This window comes from Podarcis filfolensis (assembly GCF_964270895.1).
Source record: "Podarcis filfolensis genome assembly, chromosome: 3".
Lineage (NCBI taxonomy): Eukaryota > Metazoa > Chordata > Lepidosauria > Squamata > Lacertidae > Podarcis > Podarcis filfolensis.
The window spans coordinates 11,675,867-11,703,304 of NC_139606.1; the positions used below are offsets into that span (position 1 = coordinate 11,675,867).

Consider the following 27,438-nt stretch of genomic DNA (forward strand, 5'->3'; position numbering starts at 1 on the left):
GATTGATTGATTGATTGATTGATTGATTGATTGATTGTGTGAATGTGTGAATGTGGAAATGGATAAAAGCCCCCCTCCAAACAATGACTATCATCAGTACAGGTAAGGAAAAAATATTAATTTTAATTTTTATCATCTACAATACTGTCTTATTTATTTTATATTACAGTACACTGATTATTGCTTTCATTTTATGGATCTATGGTCTCCCTAGATAGTAAAATTCATGTTAAATTGCTGTTTTAGGGGTTGTTTTTAAAAGTCTGGAACGGATTAATCCATTTCGCATTACTTTCTATGGGAAAGCGCACCTTGGTTTTGAAACACTTTGGTTTTGGAATGGACTTCCGGAACGGATTAAGTTTGAGAACCAAAGTACCACTCTATACTAAGCTCATGTTTGACCTGCTGTTCACAAAGACGTCCATGTAAGGCCTTGTCAGCCCTGCCACAGCTTAATCCACACCTTCCATCTTGTCCTTTGGGTTATTTTCCTGTGCAGAGAATTCTACACACATCCTTGTTAGATATTTGCCATTATTTGTTGGATGGCTATTAATCTGGAGCAACCTCTAACCTTAACATACAAATCTGTTGGTGGGGTTTCAGCTTAAACAGCCCCATTAAAAACAGATGCCCACATTGATGCTGTAAAGTCTGAGGGCCTCTTTGAAGGAACACTGATCTCAGACGCAGCACCCTGGGACACAGGAATGGGAATTGCAACCCCAAACCCTTTCACTCCAATCACAATCATAACCAAATTAGCCTGTCCATGTGCAAGTTAGAAGTCAGAGGAGCACTGCTCCAAACTTCTGGGATATTCTGCCCAATGATGATGACCTATAAGCTGTTGCAGAACTTTGTGATTTCCACTTAATTATCAGAGTGTTTAACTGGCCCAAGTTAGTAAACACTTTTTAAGAATCCCCATTAACCTTCACCTTGGTTGTCAGTCAGAGCAGCTGTTATTAATGCAGAGAGGCTCAAAATCATAGAAAAGCAGTCAACTCTGTTCTTTAACCAGGCTTCCTCGACCTCGGCCCTCCAGATGTTTTTGGCCTACAACTCCCATGATCCCTAGCTAGCAGGACCAGTGGTCAGAGATGCTGGGAATTGTAGTCTCAAAACATCTGGAGGGCCGAGGTTGAGGTAGCCTGGCTTAAAGAAACACAGAACAACAACCCTATAAGCTCACCCTGGCAATAATTCTCAAATGGTTCACATCGGGCACATGTTAATTCTCTCTCCATTTGCTGCTCAGCCAGAACATGGCAACCTTTCTCAAGCTGGATTGGGCTAAGTGCTAGAAATCCCCTTGGCAAAATTTTGGAATGAGACCCCCTAGCACATAAACACACGGCTTCGCTGTCCAATCTCTGAATTTATATTATCAAAAATAAACACTTTCTGATGTTTTCTGTAACTGACATGCAACGGATTCCACATTGCAGCAAATACGATAAGTGCAGTAAACAATAGAAATTACACTTCATTACACATGGAGAAACATTTGCTTAGCCTTCGTGCATACAAAATCCGGTTGCCATGCAACTCTCAGCATCCCACAGTAAATAAAGCGTGGAATTTTACAAACCAAGACAAGCATTGGGCTGTATCGACCCTCTCAGATCATGCCGCAGCTTGACTTCTTTCTATTCCATCATCATTTAGCATCAACGACTTCTTAAAACTGTTGGCGAAAAATGCTATTTAACTACTACAACACCCTCTGGTGGGAAGGAGATGTTCAAGTCAAGGATTAACCTCAAAGAGCATTTTTGCGTGGACAGGCGGAGTCCCCAGATCCCGCGCGGTCCCCCCGTCATGTGGAATAACGACTCAAGACAACGTGCTATGGGATTAAATTGGCCACAACTTTATTAAATTTCAAATGTGGGTAGACCTTGGCTCAGGAGTTGGGCATTCTCCCTCCCCAGTCCCCAGCCGGGGACCTAGGGAGCATCAGGGTTATCCAGTGTGTGTGTGGGGGGGGGTGGGCCGGCTCTGGAGAACATATGTTCAAGCAGAGATAGCCGCCCCCGTAACGCCGCCGCCGCAGGGGAGAGCAATGACGACCTTTCGGCGTACGGTCAAAGCCTCCCTTCAGAAAACCCCTTTAACGGCGAACCCTGGTATCGCCGCCGCAAAGAGGAAGATGGACAAAAGGATTCCGCCCAAGGCCTGATACCGCTAAAGTTGTGACATTTTGCTACGGGAAAGGCGAAACCTGCCAATGCAGGGAAATTCCTTTCCGGCCCTTTAACAGCGACCTTAACGTAGCAGCGCCCGCATACCTGTGAAAAGTTAACCTGCAAAACCTGTGAAGAAAAGTTAACCTGCAAAATAAGACATTAACTGAGGGTGGGTAGGGTGGGAGAAGCTCTGGAGCCAAGTGAGGATTCCCAGGTAAGATCCTCCCTCTATTGTGTGGGCAGGTAATCCCTCCCCTACCTGGCCTGGTCTCCTTGGCAATGCTTCCCCCAGGTGGGATTGGACAACTGACTGAGGTAGGCGGAAACCTCCAGGTATCCCACCTGAGGGAAGGCAAAGCCAAGCCTATGCTGTTGGAGCCGCTCCAGATCTAGGGGCTGCACGCGTCCACGCAAAGGGCGCCCCCCGTTTTAAGCGGGGAGCGGTCATTACACTCTGGGGGCTAAACTGCAGTTGGCAAGTTCAGTGAAAGGTTGTAAATGCACTAACTGATTCTACGGTCTTGTCGCTCACTGAGGGCACTTCAGAGTGGCATGTTTATTGAGCATCCGTCTTGATTTGTTTGCAGGGAGATTAAAAGGCACCGGCTATTTAATAAATATCCATCTTGTTTTGTTTGTGGGGAGGTTAGTGCTCTAGAGAAATGGGATCCACTGAGGGATTTGCAGCCATCCTTTGAGGATGAGAAGGCATTGGAAACTCACCTTGAAAAAGTTGCAATGGACCCAAAAAAGATTGGCGACTGCTGCACTGGATCAATGCTCAGTGAGCAAAAAAATCTGGACATAGCGTAAAAAGATGCTCACATCGTCTGCCAGGCGGAGATGAAGGGGGCAGATGAAAAAAGCATTTGCAAAGAGTGGGACATGTCTGCCTGGGAAGTAAAACTTGCATTGGAAAGGATGATAAAGTGAGTAAGTTATGAAATGTCTAGAATGCAGAAGGCACATCTCCCATGAAAGCAGTTGGCATCTGCCTCTCCATCAGGCTGGGAGGTGCTGTGGGATGTTGAGTGGGCAAGCCTCTGTCCTTCAGGCAGTAGCGAGAGGATGCTTGTGGCCTCCCTTCAGGCAGGCAGCATCAGCATGAATGAGATTTTCTCAAAGCTAACCACCGACCGCTGGGGTTTCCGGAACACCTTTCTCCACTTCCCTAGCTAAGGACAATGTAATCTTGGCCTTCTGTGTGAAAGGACACAACAGAAACAGCAGTTTTAAATCAGACTGGGAGAGCCTCAGAGAGGACTGAGTTTTGGGGCTCTGTGAGCTAACACCATCTAAGCATAGATGGGAAACTGATGTGGAGCAATGGGTTTCGCTATTGATGCATTTTGGCTGTGTGACTCCATCCATGCCCAACTCGGACATTTGTAAATAACATTTGCAAATGTTGCAAAGCATCTTTAAACCCCAGTACAGTGGTACCTCAGGTTACATACGCTTCAGGTTACAGACTCCGCTAACCCAGAAATAGTGCTTCAGGTTAAGAACTTTGCTTCAGGATGAGAACAGAAATCGGGCTCTGGCGGCGCGGCAGCAGCAGGAGGCCCCATTAGCTAAAGTAGTGCTTCAGGTTAAGAACAGTTTCAGGTTAAGTATGGACCTCCGGAATGAATTAAGTACTTAACCTGAGGTACCACAGTAATACCTTCTTCCAAAGGAAACCAAACTTGATAAGGCTTCAGTCTTTAAAAAGAATTATAATACTCTTGTTTCAACAATAAGCACTTTAGTTTGCACCATTTAGAGCAGAAGTGAGTAATATCAGAGTCTTAAGGCACCTCTTACGTTTTGGCTAAAGAATCTGGAAAACCATAGACACCAATGCTATATTACTGCCAACAATCCGCTAACATCTTCCAGGATACTTGGTTTGACAAATGCTTGGTTCTCATCGATACAATAAGCCTGTGTTTGGGGCTCTGCCTTTTCAGACTGTGGGGCTCACATGACTGATCTGTCACACACACACACACACACACACAAAACTAGGTTAGAATTCTCCGTTCCTCTGACAGCTAGTTTTCTATGCAGTGGGGCTTGGGATGTGGGGGTGAAGAACATTCAGTCATGTAAGCCCTCACCTGCCACATGAAGTGGCAGAACCCACATACTGATTGACTGCCTCAGTGAGAAGCAAGTCAACATTAGTGCACAAGTGATCTGCTCTGAGCTTATGTATTTTATATATATTTATTTTTTAAAAAGATTTTTTTAAAAATCAGCGGCTAAACTACTGAGATTTGAATGACAGGGTTGGCACCCATCTCTTATCTGGGAAGCAAAAAGCAGTATGATCCCTTCTCTCTCCCGCAGCTCTTTCCATACGGCCAGGTTCCCAGAACCTCTTTTATGAGAGAAACAGGAGAGAAAGTGGTAAGGAACTTCCTAATGGAAGGTAGAGCAGGGAACACAGTACAGTGGTACCTTGGTTCCCAAACGGCTTGTCTCCCGAATGCCACAAACCCGGAAGTAAGTGTTCCGGCTTACAAACATTTTTTGGAAGACGGATGTTCGTTTCAGCTGTTGGCATTGTTTCCGGGGCCAATTAGCCAATCAGAAGCCTTGGTCTGCGAACATTTTGGAAGTTGAACGGACTTCCAGAACAGATTGAGTTCGGGCACCAAGGTACCACTGTATTGCTAAGAAATAAGACCTAGCCATGGTGGGTTTTCCAGCGCTCTCATTTTTCAGCAAATCCTTTATGATGGACAACTATTTGTCTAGTCACCTCTTGAGATGGGCTCTTTCATGTTGAAAGTCCCAGTCAATAGCTATCAAGTGTACCTTCAGACTATCCTCGTGTTGTGGGACGGATTCAAGCATATACCAGAACTTCAGCATGATGGGAAGGCCATAGCTCTGTACTGGAGCATCTGCACATGGAAGGTTCTAGTTTCAGACCCCAGCATCTCCAGGTAGAGAAACCAGCCTGAAACCCTGAAGATCAGTTGCCAGTCGGTGCTAGGTGGACCAGTGGCCTGACTCTGTAAAAGGAAGTTTTCTATGTTCCTGATTAAAGTGGGTGAAACGGCTCTCTCTTTGTCCTTCCAGATGTTGTTGAACCACTCAAGCCAAAAGCTTTTAGGTGTGGACATAATTCTCTTTCGCTTTCCCCTCCATCCAAACAAAAGGCATTATTATAGTTCAAAGATACACCCCATCAGTGGTGTACGGTCAGTGGACTAGTCCCCAGAAGGGTCCAAGAGCCCTTTCTTTGGGAAGGAGGCAGCTGGGCTCCAGCATCCTGTCAGAGGCCTGACGCCTCCTTCCCAAAGTCTGGGAAGCTTCTGTCCAGCTTAGGAGGGAGATGCGATGTCAGCGCCCCAACCCCAACTGACCTCGAAAGATGGCATCTCTGGCCCTAACTATTCCCCTATGGAAAATTTCACTGCACATCTCCTCTGCATTCCATCCAGGAAGATGCAGAATACAGTGGTACCTCAGGTTACATACTCTTCAGGTTACATACGCTTCAGGTTACAGACTCCGCTAACCCAGAAATAGTGCTTCAGGTTAAGAACTTTGCTTCAGGATGAGAACAGAAATCGTGCTGCGGTGGCAGCAGGAGGCCCCATTAGCTAAAGTGGTGCTTCAGGTTAAGAACAGTTTCAGGTTAAGTACGGACCTCCGGAACAAATTAAGTACTTAACCCGAGGTACCACTGTAGGCCCATGAGAAGTGTGGCCTGGGCCAAGACCTGAGGGTTTGAAAAAGAGGCCTGGACTATCCCCACCGCCTGGGCCTGAGTTTCTTCTCCGCTGATATAACTAGTTTTCAGTGTAGCTAGGTGTGTACCATGTAAAAAGGCCTTTCCCACACCTCCATTTCCCCAGATCTTCAGCTTGCCAGCCTCTGGGAAACCCATATTGCCTTCCTGTATTCATAGCTGCCAAAGGTAGAGTTAATTGAGGTTGCTATGTTTAGAGCCCAGCTTGGGTAGGATTAGATAGTTAAAAGCAATGGCAAAGAGGTATCTTTCAGCCTTCACACTGGAACTGTTCTTTTCATCGAATGCACCCTCCAAACATCTGCTTAGCGTTTTAGCAGCTCAGCCGCTCCCAGTCATGTGAGCCAAGAACTTCAAAGCAACACCACTAATATCTGTGCAACTGCAGTTCAGCAGTTCCCATCAGAAAACATGCAACTTTGGTAATTAATGATGTATTTAGATCAGCCCATCTAAGAACAATGCTGGCTCTTATTTGGGCAATAAGTACTCACATTTCATTGCAAATGACTGAACACTGATAATAATAAAAAGGATATAAACGTATCTATCAAGGTATTGCCAGTATTTTCCAATACTGTACTTTAGGCATTAAAATGATGCCTTGATATATTTGATATATATATTTGTGGAAGATTAGGCCTGTTAATCCAGCCTAAACCTGTACTGGAGGCATAAATTCACTTTGCAGTTTGCTGTCAACTAATTTGTAACCAACTGGACAAGTTACAGTGGCGGCAGCAAACATGGCTAGATCTTGGAGGCAGCCAATGGGTCTCTTCGCACCAATGTTCTGTCTATTGCTTCCACATTCTGACAACCTAGAAGGGAGAAAAAGGAAAGAGCAGGGGAGATAAAAGCAACTTATAGTCTGAATTATTTTCTGTTCCCAGTGACTGCTCCAGTAATTTTACCTGGGGGACGGGTCTTCTCCTATACTTGTTCAATCATATCAGCATCAGGACACGTTTTGAAAGACCCCACCACCTTCTGGAGCTTAGATGGGTGGTGACCACTAACAAGGTCTCTTTCCATAATCACATCAAACTTCCAAGTGGCAAGTAAAGAACTCATTTTTCCATGCTGTCTCCAGTGATATTGATGCCAATGGGAGATTCCCACCCACAAGGCAAATAGCACCTTCAGAGGCAAATACCACCCTCAGGAGCACAGCATGGGCAGAAAGAGTTAAGCTCTCCATCCATGCTTATTTGCAATCTCGATAATTTATCAACCCCATCCCATGTGCTTTAGAATGTGATTTAAAGGTACAGTGTAGAAACAGCCAATAATTCCAATATATTTTGCATCTTACCAGAAAGTGCCATTGCCAACTGGAACTCTTCTTTCAATATCTTAAGAACTTCCTTCACACCTTCTTCACCCTAATTAAGTTAAGCATATCACATAAACATAGATTATGAGGTTTCAGCTTTAAGTCAGGCAATGCCCTCAAGTGTGGTGGCAAAAATATCGGTTTGCTCAGTAAACACCGAGTGGTCTTTCCAAATCCTGCCACTTGGCTGCTACCGTGAGATATAGCATGAGTTCTGCTATAATTACAATGCTTTGTCCCCTATAGTTTAAGATGGCTAGACTGGTTGTATGCTAAAACAAACAAACCATGAATGAATGCTGAAAAACAGACACTGGACAGCAAAGAATTCCATCCCGAAATTGGAACTAACCTTCATCTGTCTTCAATTTAAAAGGTGGGGAAGAGAGAGAGATCCGGATCAAAGAATTCCATCCATTAGTCAAAAAGCAGAAGAGGCTTTGCATGAAATAGAACATTTGTATCAGTGTATTGGAAAGGAGATTTATAGCTATTTTAACCTACACAATATACAAGTCTTGAAAATCCAATGCATCCTGCCAGCAGGACTTATAAGCCGAATCCCTCCCTATGAGTCCAACTCAGTAATTAATGTGCAATCTGCTTTTCCAGTAAACTAGCAGAAGCTACGGAACAGGCATTCGTACTACTGCTTTAAATCACCTTATAGGCGAGTCCCCAGATTACAGGCCGTCCTACGAACACAGCACGGGCTCCAAGGGCGAGGGCCTTGAGAACATCTGTGCCTTTCCTTACTCCACCATCTAGGAACACCTCCACTTTTCCTCCCACGGCCTCAATGATCTCAGGCAGGACCTCAACCTGCAAAGTAAAGGGGGACAGGGGGTGGGAACAGCCTCTGAACACTTTCAAACTACCGGGGCCCAACGTTTGTTTGTTTTTATCAAGCCGCCATTTTTATTTCCATGTGTGAGAATGTAAGTTTGGCAAGCGCAAATGTTAATTAAAAAACGAATGATCCAAAGCGGGGACAGAGAACTTAAGGTCCTCCAGATTTTGCCCAAATATGGCTCCCATCAGTCTTCACCATTGCTGGCTGGGACTGATGGGAGTTGGAGAGCAACAACATCTGGAAGACCCCAGGTTCCCCATCCCTGATTTGAAACATCAACACCTGGCGCCAAAGAGACCCAGTTTTGACAGAAAGCACTTGTGCACATACTCTGGGATATCACTGATCCTATATTGCACACTGCTCTGGAAGGTCCACTGCCACCAGCACTTGGGAGCAGCTTTCTGGGAGTCCAATGTGTCAGTTTGCATTTCTTAGTGCAGAAAGTATTGATTAATTCAAGAGGGTTCTGGAAGCTTTCTTGTGTGAAAGAAGCAAGCAGAAGGTTCATGATGTTTGGGTTATTCCTTCAGAGAAGCTGAGTACAGCTGGTTTAAACTGGTTCTCTTATCTCTTCTGACAAGGTTATGCTGACTATAAAAGTAGGGCCAGAAGGAGCCTGGGTTTCACTTTCTCTTTCTATCACTTTTCCTTCTGGTGTGGTGTTCTGTACATAGCATGCTTAGTGTAAAGGTTTAGACTTATCATAAGTTATTGTAAGTTTAATCGCTCCTTGTCTATTTTGGGGGAATCCTGCAACGTGTTTAAGTTTTCACTCTGCTAACTATACGTTGGAGTTCAGCTCTGGATCAATACTGAGTAGAATTTCAATGGCACAATGGCACTGCAGGGAGGAAGGAGCCGAACAGTTCTAGTGCATGCATCCCTTTGAGTTGTAGCCCATCCCCATAAAACACAAGCATCTTTTATGGGAAAGTGTGTCCCAGACAGCACCATCCCTCTGTGCCCTGTGCACTGCCTCCTTCCCATGGCACTGGCTGTTTTAACAAACTGTAGGATTGGTTAGTGCTTGAGCTGTTTTATCCTCCTTTCATTTGGCTGCCTGATTTGTGTTTGCATGCATCCACCATCTTAACCAAGTCCTATTGAATTCAATGGGGCTTACTCCCAGGGAAGTGGAGTTAGGATTGCAACTTTAGACTGTTAAGAATGAAGCCTTAAACTGCTGAGCCTAGACTAATTCTATTGGAGTTAAAAGGGACAACTCCATTTGAATTTTTCTGACTCCAAACCATCTCAGATCTCAGAACCACTGGCAGTCATCTTTGAGAATTCCTGGAGAACAGGCGAAGTCCCGGCAGACTGGAGGAGGGCAAATGTTGTCCCTATTTTCAAAAAGGGGGAAAGAGAGGACCCAAATAATTACTGCCCAGTCAGTCTGACATCAATACCAGGGAAGATTCTGGAGCAGATCATTAAGCAAACAGTCTGTGAGCACCTAGAAAGGAATGCTGTGATCACCAATAGTCAGCATGGATTTCTGAAAAATAAGTCATGTCAGACTAACCTGATCTCGTTTTTTGACAGAATTACAAGCCTGGTAGATGAAGGGAACGCAGTGGATGTAGCCTACCTTGATTTCAGCAAGACATTTGACAAGGTGCCCCATGATATTCTTGTAAAGAAGCTGGTAAAATGCGGTCTTGACTATGCTACCACTCAGTGGGTTTGTAACTGGCTGACTGACCAAACCCAAAGGGTGCTCATCAATGGTTCCTCTTCATCCTGGAGAAGAGTGACTAGTGGGGTGCCACAGGGTTCTGTCTTGGGCCCGGTCTTATTCAACATCTTTATCAACGACTTGGATGATGGACTCAAGGGCATCCTGATCAAATTTGCAGATGACACCAAACTGGGAGGGGTGGCTAACACCCCAGAGGACAGGATCACACTTCAAAACGACCTTGACAGATTAGAGAACTGGGCCAAAAGAAACAAGATGAATTTTAACAGGGAGAAATGTAAAGTATTGCACTTGGGCAAAAAAATGAGAGGCACAAATACAAGATGGGTGACACCTGGCTTGAGAGCAGTACATGTGAAAAGGATCTAGGAGTCTTGGTTGACCACAAACTTGACATGAGCCAACAGTGTGACGCGGCAGCTAAAAAAGCCAATGCAATTCTGGGCTGCATCAATAGGAGTATAGCATCTAGATCAAGGGAAGTAATAGTGCCACTGTATTCTGCTCTGGTCAGACCTCACCTGGAGTACTGTGTCGAGTTCTGGGCACCACAGTTCAAGAAGGACACTGACAAACTGGAACGTGTCCAGAGGAGGGCAACCAAAATGGTCAAAGGCCTGGAAACAATGCCTTATGAGGAACGGCTAAGGGAGCTGGGCATGTTTAGCCGGGAGAAGAGGAGGTTAAGGGGTGATATGATAGCCATGTTCAAATATATAAAAGGATGTCACATAGAGGAGGGAGAAAGGTTGTTTTCTGCTGCTCCAGAGAAGCGGACACGGAGCAATGGTTCCAAACTACAAGAAAGAAGATTCCACCTAAACATTAGGAAGAACTTCCTGACAGTAAGAGCTGTTCGACAGTGGAATTTGCTGCCAAGAAGTGTGGTGGAGTCTCCTTCTTTGGAGGTCTTTAAGCAGAGGCTTGACAACCATATGTCAGGAGTGCTCTGATGGTGTTTCCTGCTTGGCAGGGGGTTGGACTCAATGGCCCTTGTGGTCTCTTCCAACTCTATGATTCTATGATTCAAACAGCATAGCAGTAAGATCAGCAGAATGACTCCCCCTCTGATCCAAAAATATTTGTGTGGATATTTGTGCTGAAGTGCTATGGGTGCCATTCAATTCCTCATCTCAGAATTCTTTAATTCTCAGTAAGAACAACAAAGAAAAACAAATCTTTTTGTGACAGAAGTTTTCAGAAGAAGATTAATAGGTGGGAGTTGGATGGCAATGAAATTCAAATAATACAGTTGTACCAGAAGCTGTGTTGGATGTTCGGGTTCCAAAGAACATTCACAAACTGGAACACTCCCGGGTTTGGGAGCCAAAACATTCAAGTCGCAAGGCTTTCATAAACCAAGGTATGACTGAACGGTTTAAATGTCTGCTCAATAGGCACCCCTTTTACACTTGCCAATAGGTGGTAATTAGCGGAACCAAAAGGGAGTGGTGTGGTTTGAGGTGGAAATGAAGGACCCAAGGGAACCACTGACACTGTGCCCAAGCATGCCCAAATCCTGGAGCGAGCCCTAACTCTATTGCACTTTGTGTTTGGTGCATTGGGTTGGTTTTTAACAGAGCTCCCGGCACCTGGTGCAGGCACATATGCATGCCAGAGGGGCGCATGGAGGGTGATCCCACCACAGCACCCCAACCCTCACTGCCAACACAGCTGGAGCAACCTCACCCTGCACTGGAGCCAAACAGGGCCATGCTGCACCTCCTGCACAGGGGGGAGCCCAGTCAGCCGACACCGCACTTGACAGGCGCAAACTAGGTTCCCCATGTCGGCGCCCCCAGCATGGCATGGCCCAGTGCTCCTCTCCTTGAATGCTGGTTCCTCTAACACCGGGAGAGGAGGGCCGGGCCAGACTGTGCAGTGAGCCTGCTTCATGGACCCTCAAAAATCCAGGGCCAGGGCTTCCCTGGCACCCACATATTATGCCCCTGAAACCCAGGTAGTGAGACATCCTGCAGCAACAACAGTGGCTTGGGCAGGTGCATTTGCAGACTTTAGAAACACAAGAAAAGTTATATGAGAACAAATTTCCTAAAAGATACTACACAGCAACAAAAAGAACAGAATTCAGCGAAGATTCTGGTTTTTTTAATCTATTGTTGCTGCTTAATTGCAATGTGAACATTTAGCTCATTTTGTGACACTTGCCTGCAAAATGGGAGGGAAAAAGTTCTTCTTTAAGAACTGTGTTGTGGCTCCAATGAAGATAACGGATAGGGAAAACTATGCTGTGCATCAACTGTAAATGTTGAAGAAACTCCAGTTCCTCAGACTAGATGCCTCTCTTTTGAACAGGGCAAAATAATAAGATGCCAGCAGACTGTTGGATTGTTTCAGCAAGGCAGCAAAACCACTTTATTTTGCACGCCAAAACCTGAGATCTGGCAATTCAGCTCTTTGCTCAGGACAGGTGGATGTGGCATGACAGATGACTGATAGATAGCTGATATGATGGATGATAAACCTGTGATCAGGCAGTTTAACTACATGCACAGGACCACTGGATATAACAAGGCTATGATAGATGCTAGATGAGTTCAAAGTCTCAAAGAGTCCTCCAAAGTCTAATGTGTTGATGGCTAAGGAGCTTATGCAAGTAGAAACCAATGTTTCATACACAGAAAACGATGCTGCAGAAGACAAGCAGAGGCAATATTCATTTCTTTGAAGGCAAAACAGAGTGGCCAGAGGGAATCAAAACTTGCAAGTTCAATTTGCTTGTATATTCTTTCTGACTGAGGTTTCTAGTCATCTGGCACACAATAAAAGGGCTTGTTTTTCCTCTTTAGGTCTTGCTTTGTTGCCAGAAATACTTTGGTTCCACTTCCGCATATGTATGCTCACTTTCACATCCAGGCAGATTGTGCCAAGTCCTGTTACTTGAGTCTCATACAAGCCATAATTAAAGCGCACATTTCATCAATGTGTAACAAGACACAAGGAAACATTCACCAGTTTGGACTTGATTTGTTCTCAAAACCAAAATAAAGCTAAACTATGTAGTCAGGTTTCAAGAACGTAAGGGTTTCAATCAGACTCTAAATAGTTATATTTTCCCCTCCAGGGCAAAAAATACATGCTTTACATGTGTAAGATCCCAGGTTCAATCCCTGACATCTACAGTTTAAAGTTTTCAGGGCTGAATTTACTAAATCTATAAATTATGAGTACCTTTCACCCACAAACCCTGACAGCCAAAACTTATGGCAACAACAGGGTTTTGCCAATACCATAGGAGCCAATTCCTAGGGGCCACGGTCCCTTCGTGTGCCCCCCCCAAAAAAAATTATGCTCTGGAACCTAGGAGTAAATCAGGAAGCAATCCTTTTTTAAAAAAAACTCTGCAGCTGAGAGCACAAGGCAACAAGGCTTTTAGCTCATTTTCCAACGATCAGGCAAACCATAAGGTAAAGGTAAAGGGACCCATGACCATTAGGTCCAGTTGTGACCAACTCTGGGGTTATGGTGCTCATCTCACTTTATTGGCCGAGGGAGCCAGCGTACAGCTTCCGGGTCATGTGGCCAGCATGACTAAGCCGCTTCTGGCGAACCAGAGCAGCTCACAGAAACGCCGTTTACCTTCCCACCAGAGCGGTACCTATTTATCTACTTGCACTTTGACGTGCTTTCGAACTGCTAGGTTGGCAGAAGCAGGGACCGAGCAGCAGGAGCTCACCCCGTTGTGGGGATTCGAACCGCCGACCTTCTGACCGGCAAGTCCTAGGCTCTGTGGTTTAACCCACAGCGCCACCCGCGTCCCCAGGCAAACCATAGGCTAGCACATATGCCTAGAATGCACCCTTGAAAGCCACATTTTTATTTGTGGGTGGGGGGTGGGAACCCGGCTGTTAATTGCTTAAACTGCATTTAAATAAATTTGTCAATCATTGCGGCCAACTCTCAGTTGCTTTACTGATACTTACGGTGGCTGGAACGCCATCCAACTGGCGCGCGCCGTGATTTGACACCAGGATCCCATTTACGCCATGCTTCACTGCTTCTTGAGCATCATCGGCTAGGGAAGAAAACATGGGGCCTTTACAAATTGCAGCTGTCATTGTGGGAATTGCAACATCCATAAAACTCTTTAATGAACACATAGAACTAAGGCCAGCTTTTCTGAAGAAGGTTGCACAAGGAATGCGATTCAGCAACTAAACTTCACTGTGTGACTGTCTCCCAAGTCAAAGACAACGTTTATATTGCTATGAGAAGACCCTTAGTGCAGGTTAATTCTGTGTCCAGGGCGGCTGTCTACTAGCTCCATCTGGTACGCAGGATGAGACCCTACCTGCCTGCGGACTGTCTTGCCAGAGTGGTACATGCTCTAGTTATCTCCCGCTTGGACTACTGGAATGCACTCTATGTAGGGCTACCTTTGAAGGTGACCTGGAAACTGCAATTAATCCAGAATGCGGCAGCTAGAGTGGTGACTGGGAGTGGCCGCCGGGACCACATAACACCAGTCCTGAGAGATCTGCATTGGCTCCCAGTACGTTTCCGAGCACAATTCAAAGTGTTGGTGCTGATCTTTAAAGCCCTAAACTGCCGCGGTCCTGTATACCTGAAGGAGCGCCTCCACCCCCATCGTTCTGCCCAGACGCTGAGGTCCAGTGCCGAGGGCCTTCTGGCGGTTCCTTCATTGCGAGAAGTGAGGTTACAGGGAACCAGGCAGAGGGCCTTCTCGGTAGTGGCACCCGCCCTATGGAACACCCTCCCTTCAGATGTGAAGGAAATAAGCAGCTATCTTCTCTTTAAAAGACATCTGAAGGCAGCCCTGTTTAGGGAAGTTTTTAATATTTAATGCTGTATTGTTTTTAACACTTGATTGGAAGCTGCCCAGAGTGGCTGGGGAAACTCAGCCAGATGGGCGGGGTATAAATAATAAATTATTATAAATTATTATTGTTGTTCCGAAGAGCTGGTAAATGTTCATTCTACTGATCCCCATCAAAACTAGCCCTTTGGCTCAGAGATTTACTGTACACAGACAATAACGATTACCTTAATCTCTCTCACACACAATGTAATCATTTCGTATTCCGATGGCTTTCGATTCATTATAAAAACAAAGAAAGGAAGAGGCCTCATAATTCCATATATCATATGCAGCCCAGAGGAGAACGTGGTGGGCCTGTTTGTACAGTATATTGAGCAAGTTTAGACAATCCATTTCCTAATGTACCTTCCCTCAAAGTTAGATACAAGCAAATGTCAGTTCTGACATCTGCTTAAAGATAATTGCTTTCAAAAGGAACAACACTTTATAGCTTATTTTATGCGTTTGGACCAAACCTTAAGAAGTGTTACATTAACCAAAAGATTTAATTTCCTGGAAGACCAGGGATCCCAACCTACCCCTCAAGAAACAAGAGGCAAACAAACAAATTCCTTTAGAAAAAAAAGAGTTTGTGATCTAAAATGCTCCAGAGCTCCAACCTGCTAAAGAATGTGCCATTCACGGTTTATAAAAAGAAAAAGCTGGCTTTGTTTTAACAATTTACACACTTACAAGATAGAATGTTGAACATTTCTTCTACAACTGTATGTTAAACATTCGGAGTACAGTCATACCTCGGGTTACATACACTTCAGGTTGAGTTTTTTCAGGTTACGGACTGCCGAAACCCGGAAGTACCGGAACAGGTTACTTCCGGGTTTTGGCGGTCACACATGTGCAGAAGCACTAAATCGCGCTTTGCTTATGTGTAGAAGTGCCAAATCGCAGTTCTAAATCCCAAATGCGGGTTGCGAACATGTATCCCACACAGATCAGGTTTGCAACCCGATCGTCCACTGTACTGCAACTTACTGAATAAATTAAATTAACTGAACAAAATAAATTGCCATGCTCTGTGACTTTGAGCTCAAAGTGCATAATAATAATAATAATAATAATAATAATAATAATAATAATTTATTATTTATACCCTGCCCATCTGGCTGGGCTTCCCCAGCCACTCTGGGCGGCTTCCAATAAAACACTAAAATACAATAACCTATTAAACATTAAAAGCTTCCCTAAACAGGGCTGCCTTCAGGTGTCTTCTAAAAGTCTGGTAGTTGTTGTTCTCTTTGACATCTGGTGGGAGGGCGTTCCACAGGGTGGGTGCCACAACCGAGAAGGCCCTCCGCCTGGTTCCCTGTAACTTGGCTTCTCGTAGCGAGGGAACCGCCAGAAGGCCCTCGGCGCTGGACCTCATGCACGTGTTGGTTGGGTGTGGGTGTGTGCGGATAGGGACACATAGTAGCATTCATTTTAAAAAAGAGATGATTCAGAACAGCACTGCTAATACATAATCCAACGTCTGGATAACCTATATTCTTTATTAAGCCCTATATTAGCTTTCACACTACTCAGGACTGGTGAGCCTGGTATTCATTTTGCATCTTCAAAGCTAAGGGAACAAAAGAAAGACAATTTAGCTTCTTGCTTAAAATATAGGGGGAGATCCAGCCTTCAGGTGAACTTGAAAGCCCTTTTGTGAAGGACACTTGAAATCTTGAAGTGCTTCCTAGTCAATCAAACATAGGTTTGGTAGGAAACATCCTCTCATTCTGGCCTGCCAGATTTTTAGCAGCTCCCGTTTCTAGACAAGATGGAAACACTTTGAACCAAGGTGATAAGTGTGAGGAGAGAAGGAAAGAAGGATATAAAATCAAACTGCAAAAATAAACAGGGCTGTTGAGAAAAACATATATTCTGTTTGTCATCAAAAATAGCCTCTGCATTCTCTCTCAACCTTCTGTAAGCCTCGTCCGATATCCCTCAATAGTTACATTTAACTCAAGTTGAACAAACCTCTAAGGATGCCTTTGGCAACAATTGGCAGCGAAGTCAATCCTCTGAGCCACTTCATATCCTCCCAGTTGATTGATGGATCAATTGCCTCCGCTACATAAACAGACAGGCCACTGTTTTCGCCGTAGCCCTTCTCCGATGAAAATGCCAGGTCATTCGTTTCAAAATTTTTCATTCTGGAGTTCAAGAGCGGGGGAGAAAACACTTTCAGAAAACTCAGCTGGATGCGGCAATATTTAAAGCCAGTACAGCTTCAACTCTCGACAAAACCTCTCAAATGGCTATTTAAAATAAATAAATAAATAAATCACATACTTCATATTTAATGAAGCCTCTGATGTACCACCTACTGATTTATCTACCATGGTGTGGAGCAATGCATCCTAAATATTTGAGGTGGCCTTGTGGTCATTGACAGCCGCCCAGAGTGGCTGGGGAAACCCAGCCAGATGGGCGGGGTATAAATAATAAATTATTTTCTATTATTATTATTATTATTATTATTATTATTATTATTATGGCACATGTCATTCTAATGAAATGATTTTAGAATGTTTTATCATGTTACTGTTGTTAGCCGCTCTGAGCCCGGCTTCAGCTGGGGAGGGCGGGATATAAATAAAATTTTATTATTATTATTATGAGACTCTTACTATGCTTTTATATTCTACTGGAAGCCGCCCAGAGTGGCTGGGGAAACCCAGCCAGATGGGCGGGGTATAAATAATAAATTATTTACTATTATTATTATTATTATTATTATTATTATTATTATTATTGACAGGGAAGAAGACTGGAAGAAATTTAAAGACTATCTGCAGAAACACTGTAAAATTAATGAATGTTAAAATGATGTTGGATTGAAAATAAGTGGCATTGGCAACAAAGTTAACAAGAGTATGCAAAATTGAACTGATAATGGATGAAAATATAGAGTTATAATATGTTAAGATATAGAGTTAAGATAAACGAAAGAGGATAAGGATTTGCTGATTTGATTATTTAAATGGGGATACAAAAAGGGGAGGTGTGAGGAGGCCAAGGAAATAAGATAATGAGTTAGGGTTACAAAAATGGATTTGTTTTTACTCTTCTTCTTCTTATGTTATGTATTTTTCTATGTTTCTTTTATTGTATTTCTTTCTTTTTATATGTTTTTTTTAATTTATTTTTTTGTAAAACTTCAATAAATATCTTTTTTTTAAAAAAGGAACATGTCATTATAATGAAATGATTTTAGAATGTTTTATCATGTTACTGTTGTTAGCTGCTCTGAGCCCGGCTTCAGCTGGGGAGGGTGGGATATAAATAAAATTTTATGATGATGATGATGATGATGATGATTATTATTATGAGACTCTTATTATGCTTTTATATTCTGCTGGAAGCCGCCCAGAGTGGCTGGGGAAACCCAGCCAGATGGGCAGGGTATAAATAATAAAGTTGTTGTTGTCATTGTTGTTGACGTCATCAGCGTCACCACCATCATCAATCTCAGAACTTGGGGTGTGAGCCCCAAATTGGGCAAAGGATTCCTGTATTGCAGGGGCTGAACCAGATGGCTTTGGGGTGCCTTCCAACGCTACAAATCGATGATTCTATTATGTTAAAACAAAGTACTTCGTCACACGACGTGTCACTAACTCACAGAATTCATTACCATATGAAATTGTGAGAGCCACTGGCTTTAAAAGGACATTAGCCAATGGGGTTATTGGCAGCTATTGGGCATGATTGCAAATAGAACCTGCATGTTCAGAGGCAGTACAGTGGTACCTCGGGTTACAGACGCTTCAGGTTCACAGACGCTTCAGGTTACACACTCCACTAACCCAGAAATAGTACCTCGGGTTAAGAACTTTGCTTCAGGATGAGAACAGAAATCACGCAGCAGCAGGGGGAGGCCCCATTAGCTAAAGTGGTGCTTCAGGTTAAGAACAGTTTCAGGTTAAGAATGGACCTCCGGAACGAATTAAGTACTTGACCCGAGGTACCACTGTATACCTCTGATGACCTGGTGCTGAGGATGCCAAAATTGAGATGCCCCACGAGGATGTTTCTCTCATATACCCTCATCATGGCCGCCTTGTACGCATTTGGCTGGCCATGGCTGAAAGCAGCTTGCTGTACTAGATGGATTCTTCAACTGAGCTAGCGGTGTCTGTTTAGCACCACGGTTTAGGATTTCAGCATCCGGAAACCAGGAGTGGACACCTACCCTCTTTTCTGTTCTGAACAGAGAGGAGATATACAAAGAGTTTCCATCCATCAGCAAGAATGGTGGGTGCTGATGTAGATGCCTCCTCTTGCGTTGAAACAGGGACATGCTTGGTCCTGTCTAGGGATGTGGGTGGCCAGAAGCGGTTGAGTCCTGCTGGCCACATGACCCGGAAAGCTGTCGGTGGACAAATGCCGGCTCCCTTGCCTGAAAGCGAGATGAGCGCCGCAACCCCATAGTCGCCTTTGGCTGGACTTAACCATCCAGGGGTTACCTTTTTTTTTTTTTAACCTTGCTTGGTCCTGTCTTTTTTCCTACATTTTTCAGGAGACACGACATCCACTTTGTTTTACGCCACACCCCACAGAAGCCATTTGGTATTATGTCCTGCACCCATGTCAGCCATTTTGTGGCTGCTGCCCATGGTGCTCTCTCAAAATTCCAAACGATGGATAAAAATCATTGATTAAAAAAATTATAATTTAAAAAAAATCAGATTTTTAAAAATTTAAATTGTTTTTTTTATTATTTAAACTGAATTTTGAAAATAAAATGCTTTGGGAGGAAAAATCTTTCTAAAGATAGTTTTATATTTAAGTTATATTATAGTCCAAAGGCTATTCATCAGGAAATAAGGTTTTAAATTTTTCATCTGTTCTAAAACTCAGTCTAAGGTTTTTTAAAAAAAAATTGTTTAACCACATCAGTTAACTAACATGGATACATACGCTATAATGTTATTGTTTTAGTTAAATAAACTGTTTAAATTGTTATTAAGGAAATGATTATTTTTCTCCTTCCAATAAAGTGCAGCAGAAAAGTTGTCCAAATATAAACAGTTAACTTATAAAACCTCACAATAATTATCCATCAATGTATTTCTAAAAGTATAACCAAATCAGTAATTTTTATATAACTGTAAAAACTACTCTGAAAATTTATTATTCCAAAAAAGAAACCTTAATCTGGTTGTAAATATTAAGATTATAGCAGCAAGAATGAGTATTTTTGTTTTAAAAAAAATGATTTAAATCAAGTCTTACTGAGTAGTGGGACTATGGGATGCGGGTGGAGCTGTGAGTTAAACCACAGAATCTAGGACTTGTTGATCGGAAGGTCGGCGATTTGAATCCCCACAATGGGGTGAGCTCCCGTTGCTCAGTCCCTGCTCCTGCCAACCTAGCAGTTTGAAAGCACGTCAAAGTTCAAGTAGATAAATAGGTACCACTCCGGCAGGAAGGTAAACGGAATTTCCGTGCACTGCTCTGGTTCGCCAGAAGCGGCTTAGTCATGCTGGCCACATGACCCGGAAGCTGTACGCTGGCTCCCTCAGCCAATAAAGCAAGATGAGCGCTGCAACCCCAGAGTCAGTCACGACTGAACCTAATTGTCAGGGGTCCCTTTACCTTTACCTTTTACTCACTAGTGATTTAAATCGATTTGATTTAAATCAAATCCACCCTGGGGGGAGCCCTGGTGTTTAGGATCTGAGCACCAGAAGAAGTGAAGAATGCTGGAAGCTGAACAAAACCTGTAAGTAACCTGTGTTCTTTTGGAACGCAGAAATAAAGAATCAAATTTAGCACATGGCGGTGGTGGGGCACTTTATCTAAATTAATTCAGTATTTGAATGATTGGTATTAATAACTGTATTATAAATTGGTATTGTTATAATGAGGCTATTATTGGATTGTAATTGAAAACTAATAAAAATATTTTTTTTAAAAAACAACAACCTGTAAGTACCTGAGATTCGGGGGAAGCTGAAATTTGTTGCGCACATCATCTAAGCGTTTCCCAAGAAATGGTGTATCTACAGTCACAAAGATGCCTTTGTATCCAGCTTTTTCTGCCCGCTTCACTAAGGACCTGGTGACTTCACGGTCTTTATAGATGTAGAGCTGTAACCAACGAATTGCCTCTGGAGCCTCCTGGGCCACTTCTTCTATAGATGTTGTGGACCACGAACTCAGCATCATCCCCGTTCCCATTGATCTGCAAGCTAAAGATCAGGAAGTAAGTGCCTCCCAAATATTTTCAATAATAATAATAATAATAATAATTTATTATTTGTACCCCGCCCATCTGGCTGGGTTTCCCCAGCCACTCTGGGTGGCTTCCACAGGGACCAAAAATACACTAAAATGTCACACATTAAAAACTTCCCTGAACAGGGCTGCCTTAAGATGTCTTCTGAATGTCAGGCAGTTGTTTATCGCTTTGATATCTGATGGGAGGGCGTTCCACAGGGCGGGCGCCACTACCGAGAAGCCCTCTGCCTGGTTCCCTGTAGCTTTGCTTCTCGCAATGAGGGAACCACCAGAAGGCCCTCGGCGCTGAACCTCAGCGTCCGGGCAGAACAATGGAGGTGGAGATGCTCCTTCAGGTATACTGGGCCGAGGCCGTTTAGGGCTTTAAAGGTCAGCACCAACACTTTGAATTGCGCTCGGAAACGTACTGGGAGCCAATGTAGGTCTTTCAATACCGGTGTTATGTGGTCTCGACAGCTGCCCCCAGTCACCAGTCTAGCTGCCGCATTCTGGATTAGTTGTAGTTTCCGGGTCACCTTCAAAGGTAGCCCCACGTAGAGCACAAGTAGCTCAAGACCTTATCAAGAAACTAGGTACTACACATTTATATTACAGGCTGGAAAAAAAATCTCTTGAGCTTTCTAATTGCTCTGTTTTCTTTATAGCAGCCAAAAGTGTGAATTTTATCAAATCAGCATTTTCTGAAATTACACAAGAACCAAAACACAGCCACAGTGCATTTCGTCAACCCATCAAAATTTACAAAAATGCATTTGCTATGGTAAAATATGTATAAAAATCAGTATATGTTTCTGAAAATAATATACAGTTGGGAGAAACTGTTTGTAAGGAATGTGTACATTAGTCAAAACTGCAGAGAAAAATACATTTATTGGGAGAAATTCACACCAAGATGCTGAATAATTTTCATGAAGGTGTTTGTCTTAATGCAAATTTCTGAAGAAACTTGGAAAACTGAATTTAAAATTAGGGGAAACGAGAAACCGAGAGAACAAAATTGACAGATCCTTCCCTCTCTGGTCAGCAGATTGGTTTTCAGTTCATTTTTAGCGCCAATCACTTAATTTCTGAAATATTGAATCCTCGATGCTTTCAGAATTGCCGTTGGCCGCTTACAACCTACATATTTGTTGTCCTGGCCTTGATTTCAGCACTTACTGGACTTCAGCTACCTTTCTTTGTAAATAAACTGTTATTGTTAACACAGGGTTGTCATGGAGTCCTAACTAAGGGACATGACTTCAGTCATCGACATTCTCCTAAAAAGCCTTTTTAAATATTTATGCAAGTTTAAGTCAACTTTTATATTTTGTGCAAGCGTTGACTAGTGATGGAGCTCCAAACTCCATTTCTCTGATAACAATTGGCTCAGCTTTGCCAAGCTCTGATGGTACATTAGGCTGATGCTGGCCAATTCTATGGCATGGCAGAAGTCCTGGCTGGACATAGAGCTGATGACTCACAAGTGTTAGAGCTCCTTTGGAAGCTTTTTCAAATTCTAGATCTCCATTATACACAGAAGCAGGTAGTTACCAACTCCTTTCCATTCCTGGAAGGCCTATAATCCAAACACACAATATCCCTCTTCTGAGAAAACCACTTCCGACCTCAGAAGGAGGTGGTGTTGCAAGCATCACGCATGCGGATCCGTATGTGGATGGCAGGTATGATGGCTGGGATTAGGGATTGGTTGCAGGTTTGAGGGTATTGGCGGCGAGCTTTGCTCGGGTGGCAGTTAGGCATTGATATGGGTATTGTTATGTAGCGTATGGGGGGGAGGAGTGCCATCACCTCCCCCAGATATTGAAGGCTAGTCCGGTAAAGGATTCCGGGGGGCGTGGCCCCGTCCGAAGCCTATGGAGGCCAGGGGCCAAGGCACGCCCCCGAGCGGTGACCCCGGGGGAGTCCCTAGTTGATGTGCATCAGAAGGACTCCCCCTACTGGTGGTTAACCCTTCCCGGACTTCAAGCAAGCAGGCTGAAGCCGGATAGTCGATAGAACCAATGCCTAAGCCAATACCGCTCATCACCTGTAACCAATAAAGTTGTGGCCTAATTTTAGCCCATTAACCTAAGTTAACGTGTGATATTTTACTGTATTTTTGGTTTTTATGGAAGCCGCCCAGAGTGGCTGGGGAGGCCCAGCCAGATGGGCGGGGTATAAATAATAAATTATTATTATTATTATTATTATTACTGCGTCCTGTGTCTTTATTTCTACTGGTGGGAGGCAGGATCTCACCACGCAATGCCTGGACAGGTTACTTGATCCCATTTCTCAGCCGCCCTGAGCCAGGTTTTTGAACCGGGAAGGGTGGGGTATAAATAAAATATTATTATTATTATTATTATTATTATTATTATTATTATTATTATTTCTGTGGCTTTCTGTCAGATTATCTGGCTACGCTTAATTAAGTAGATGAGGAAGAGGATCTGAGCACACTTGCACTCCCCTCCACCACATTCCCAATTGTCTCCATCACATTCTTACATGTCATCCATGTACTATTTCTGGGCTAGCGGAGTCTGTAACCTGAAGCGTATGTAACCTGAAGTGTATGTAACCCGAGGTACCACTGTACCTCCATCATCCCCCCACAGGGCAGAACTCATACATTCATTTTATTGATTGATTGATTGAATGAGTGAGTGAATTTATATATTGCCCTATACCTGGAGGTCTCAGGGTGGTTCACAGAAAAGATCACAATACACAAAATCAAAGTTAAAAACAATAACCCAATAACAAACACCCCCCCATTATTATTAATCTTTACATAAATGGTGTTCATTGTTGAACTGCTATAATATACTGTTTGGGTAAGGCGACTAAAGCTCCAGTTAAGACTTAGAATAAAACCAAACACTTTTTTACTTTAGATGTCATCAATATTATGGTAATTTGCCTTTTATATAATACACTGATTTCTCTGAAACTTTTCAATGTACCAAAGATCACCTAAACAGAAAATAAAAAAATAAGCACTGTGTTATGTATTTACCTACGGTGGTTACCTGAGTGACAGCTTAACATTAAAATGCTTATCTATTGAGAAATACTGTATCTCACTAGACATAGGGTTTTTTGTCCTCAGGATAGCATCACCATTTAGGATACAAATGCATGAACTTCTAGATTATGTACTATATTGCAGGCATAGCAGACTGTCCCAAGTACACTTTAAGCAATATTATTTCATACTGAGATTCTTGTATCGGTCCCTAGTGACTGCCATTATAATAATCCTTTGTGTTGATTGGGATTACTGGGTTTCTAATCAAGGTATTAGAGCTCCACCATGTGGAACATCTACTTAATCATAGCATATTCTTGCAACTTATTCACTTCCTAAACAAACCATTCCCCTCAATCTCTCATGCTCTTATTGAGAATTTATGCAGGCTGCTTTATAAAAAAAAAACCCCACAATGTCCCCATTCCAACATTCACAGAGTCCATGTAGCGGTGGCTCCAAGCTGTGGCCCAAACATTTGAAGCCCTCTCCCCATGCGCAACACTCCCGTCTGAATGGAGCAGAACCTCCCAAGGAAATTCCTGAGAGCTCCCTGGGGCAGAGACTCCATGTAATCAAAACAAGATGGGCATATAGTTGCTTCCAGGTGGCCTGTTTAGTGAGCATTCAGCCAGCTTGTTTGCAAGAGAGATTAGATGGCAGCCTGATTTATTTGCAAGGAGGTCAGTTGGTGTGACGCCACAGTTTCCAGTGCATTTTGCCATCACTTTCCTTACTGCAAAAAGTCTTACCTTTTGCATCAGGAAATTTGTTTTGAAACAGCTCCAAACCAGCTTTAATTGTGTAGCCTGAATTTGTCGGGATGTGATTGAGTCCACCTGAAAATAGTGACTGTGTAGAAGCGCCCATGAGAGGAACCATTGCTACGTGAATATTTATAATGGATTCTGTTAGTTCTTTTATAGAAATATATATTATTGCATCTCCTCTGAGGGATCTGCTGTCTACTTTTAGAAAATAAAGCAAATATAGTCATCGGTTCTCGAACGTAATCCGTTCCAGAAGTCCGTTCAACATCCGAAAACGTTCGAAAACCAAGGCGCAGCTTCCGATTGGCTGCAGCAGCTTCCTGCACTTCATCGGAAGCCGTGGAAGCACCGATGGACGTTTGGCTTCCAAATAACATTCGAAAACCGGAACACTTACTTCCGGGTTTTTGGCGTTTGGGAGCCAAAACGTACGAATACCAAGGTGTTCAAGAACCAAGGCACGACTGTAAGGTAAAGGGGCCCCTGACCATTAGGTCCAGTTGTGACCAACTCTGGGATTGTGGTGCTCATCTCGCTTTATTGGCCGAGGGAGCCGGCGTACAGCTTCCGGGTCATGTGGCCAGCATGACTAAGCCGCTTCTGGCGAACCAGAGCAGCGCACGGAAACGCCGTTTACCTTCCCACTGGAGCGGTACCTATTTATCTACTTGCACTTTTATGTGCTTTTGAACTGCTAGGTTGGCATGAGCAGGAACCGAGCAACGGGAGCTCACCCTGTCACGGGGATTCGAACCGCCGATCTTCTGATCAGCAAGTCCTAGGCTCTGTGGTTTAACCCACAGCGCCACCCGCGTCCCTCTTAAGGCACGACTGTAGATTCATCATAATTCTTCATTACTCTCACCCAAAAGCAGCTCAACACTGCCATCCAGAAACTTCCCATTGCATGGAAGTTGAGAACCTGTAACAACACGATTGTGCTCCTTCCCTCTTAGATGGCTCCATCTTTAAACTTTACCTCCATTAGGTTTCAGCTCCTTCTAAAAAGCCAAAATGACCACAATGTCAACTTGAAAGCAACATCTCAAACCACGTTGACCACTAGAGGGAGCTGGTTTGTCAGACATTTGAAATTTCTTGCCCTCAAAAAGGAGTGGATGTTCTGTGTCAATAGATTCCTGTGATGTGAGCAGTCAAGTGAAGCGGCGAAAGCTAAGAGAATATTATCCCCAAGTACCTTTGGGAATGTGTAAGATGTAAACTGAGGCCAAAACTGACAGCACACTACTCAGAATGACAGACACACTGGTACCGAGGCCTTTTGCTGAGTTTCCTTTCAGGTAGGACTTTAAAAAAAGAATGAACGGGGAAACCCATCAAATTCTTCATAACCAACAAACATCTGTAACCAGATGACCAAGTCCACAGGTCAATGTATGGGCCGTGTAAGAATGAAATGCCTGTTTCATAGGATTTTTCAAAAAAAAAAAATCAGAAGCTTTCCCCTACTGAACATAACCATGTTCCTTAAATTAAACGAGAACTATAAATTACCTTTCTCACAGACAAACACAACTTTTAAATATGATGCTATGCTCACAGTCACAGAAACTTAAATATCCTGTCCCTCTTCAGTGTCACTTGAAAGCATTAGGGGGCTGGTTATTGTGAGCAACCCATCCTGGGTTGGAGGAGGCAGTTCCTTTGACAGGCAAGAGTTGTATGACATCCCTACACCATTGGCCCTGCTGGGTGGAACTGATGGAAGCTGAAGTCCGGCAATGTCCGGCAGGCTAGTCTCCACGCAATCCATTTCTAATACAGTGGTACCTTGGGTTCCAGATGCTTCAGGTTCCAGATGCTTCAGGTTACAGACTCCGCTAACCCAGAAATAGTACCTCGGGTTAAGAACTTTGCTTCAGGATGACAACAGAAATCGTGCTCCAGCGGTGCGGCGGCAGTGGGAGGCCCCATTAGCTAAAGTGGTGCTTCAGGTTAAGAACAGTTTCAGGTTAAGAACAGACCTACGGAACGAATTAAGTTCTTAACCCAAGGTACCACTGTATACTAACCATCAGAAGTAAAGGACTTGCATGCCGTGTTTTGAAGCGTAACAATGAACTTTAGAACTGGAATGGTGTTGTCTTCATTTCTCGGCAAATTTGACAAAAGCCAGCATCTCAAAACCACACAGAGAAGTTCATTAGGGTGGAGGTGTGGAACTCTGGCAACTCTCTCCCCCAACTCTGGCAATTTTGACAGGAGGCTGTGGTCCTCGCAGCGCCGGATTTAGGGTGTTGTGGGTCATTCCCCTGCACAAGAGGCACAAAATTGAGTAGATCCATAACTGAGAAGATCCCATTTGGGCGTGCCAAATGTTGGCCTCGCACAGGGTGCCTTATTATGACAGATTACCAAAGTCTACCCCTGATCCTAGCTTCCTTTGACAAGACAGAAGTACTGTTTTGGGGGGACAGGAGGCAGGCAGGTGTGGAGGATTCCCTGGTCCTGAATGTGGTAACTGTGCCACTGAAGGACCAGGTGCGCAGCCTGGGAGTCATTTTGGACTCACAGCTGTCCATGGAGGCACAGGTCAAATCTGTGTCCAGAGCAGCTGTTTACCAGCTCCATCTGGTACACAGGCTGAGACCCTATCTGCCTGCGGACTGCCACACCAGAGTGGTGCATGCTCTGGTTATCTCCCGCTTGGACTACTGCAATGTGCTCTATGTGGGGCTACCTTTGAAGGTGTCCCAGGAACT

At 43.8% G+C, this 27,438-nt stretch overlaps 1 protein-coding gene and 1 long non-coding RNA gene across 4 annotated transcripts in view; one reads left to right on the forward strand and one right to left on the reverse strand.

The window, feature by feature from the left end:
- Nucleotides 1-27,438, forward strand: part of LOC310759521 — an 856,102-nt gene that overhangs the window by 299,152 nt on the left and 529,512 nt on the right. The window lies entirely within an intron of this gene.
- HAO1 (hydroxyacid oxidase 1) overlaps nucleotides 6,397-27,438 on the reverse strand; it is a 32,151-nt gene continuing 11,109 nt past the window's right edge. For both annotated transcript variants that reach the window (XM_083606702.1, XM_083606703.1), the window contains exons 3-8: nucleotides 20,625-20,880; nucleotides 16,661-16,836; nucleotides 13,782-13,873; nucleotides 7,943-8,101; nucleotides 7,259-7,328; nucleotides 6,397-6,764 (exon numbers count right to left, since the gene is read on the reverse strand). In XM_083606702.1, coding sequence (XP_083462828.1) covers nucleotides 6,694-6,764; nucleotides 7,259-7,328; nucleotides 7,943-8,101; nucleotides 13,782-13,873; nucleotides 16,661-16,836; nucleotides 20,625-20,880 — 824 coding nt within the window. In that variant the 3' untranslated portion in view covers nucleotides 6,397-6,693. The remainder of the gene's footprint in view (nucleotides 6,765-7,258; nucleotides 7,329-7,942; nucleotides 8,102-13,781; nucleotides 13,874-16,660; nucleotides 16,837-20,624; nucleotides 20,881-27,438) is intronic.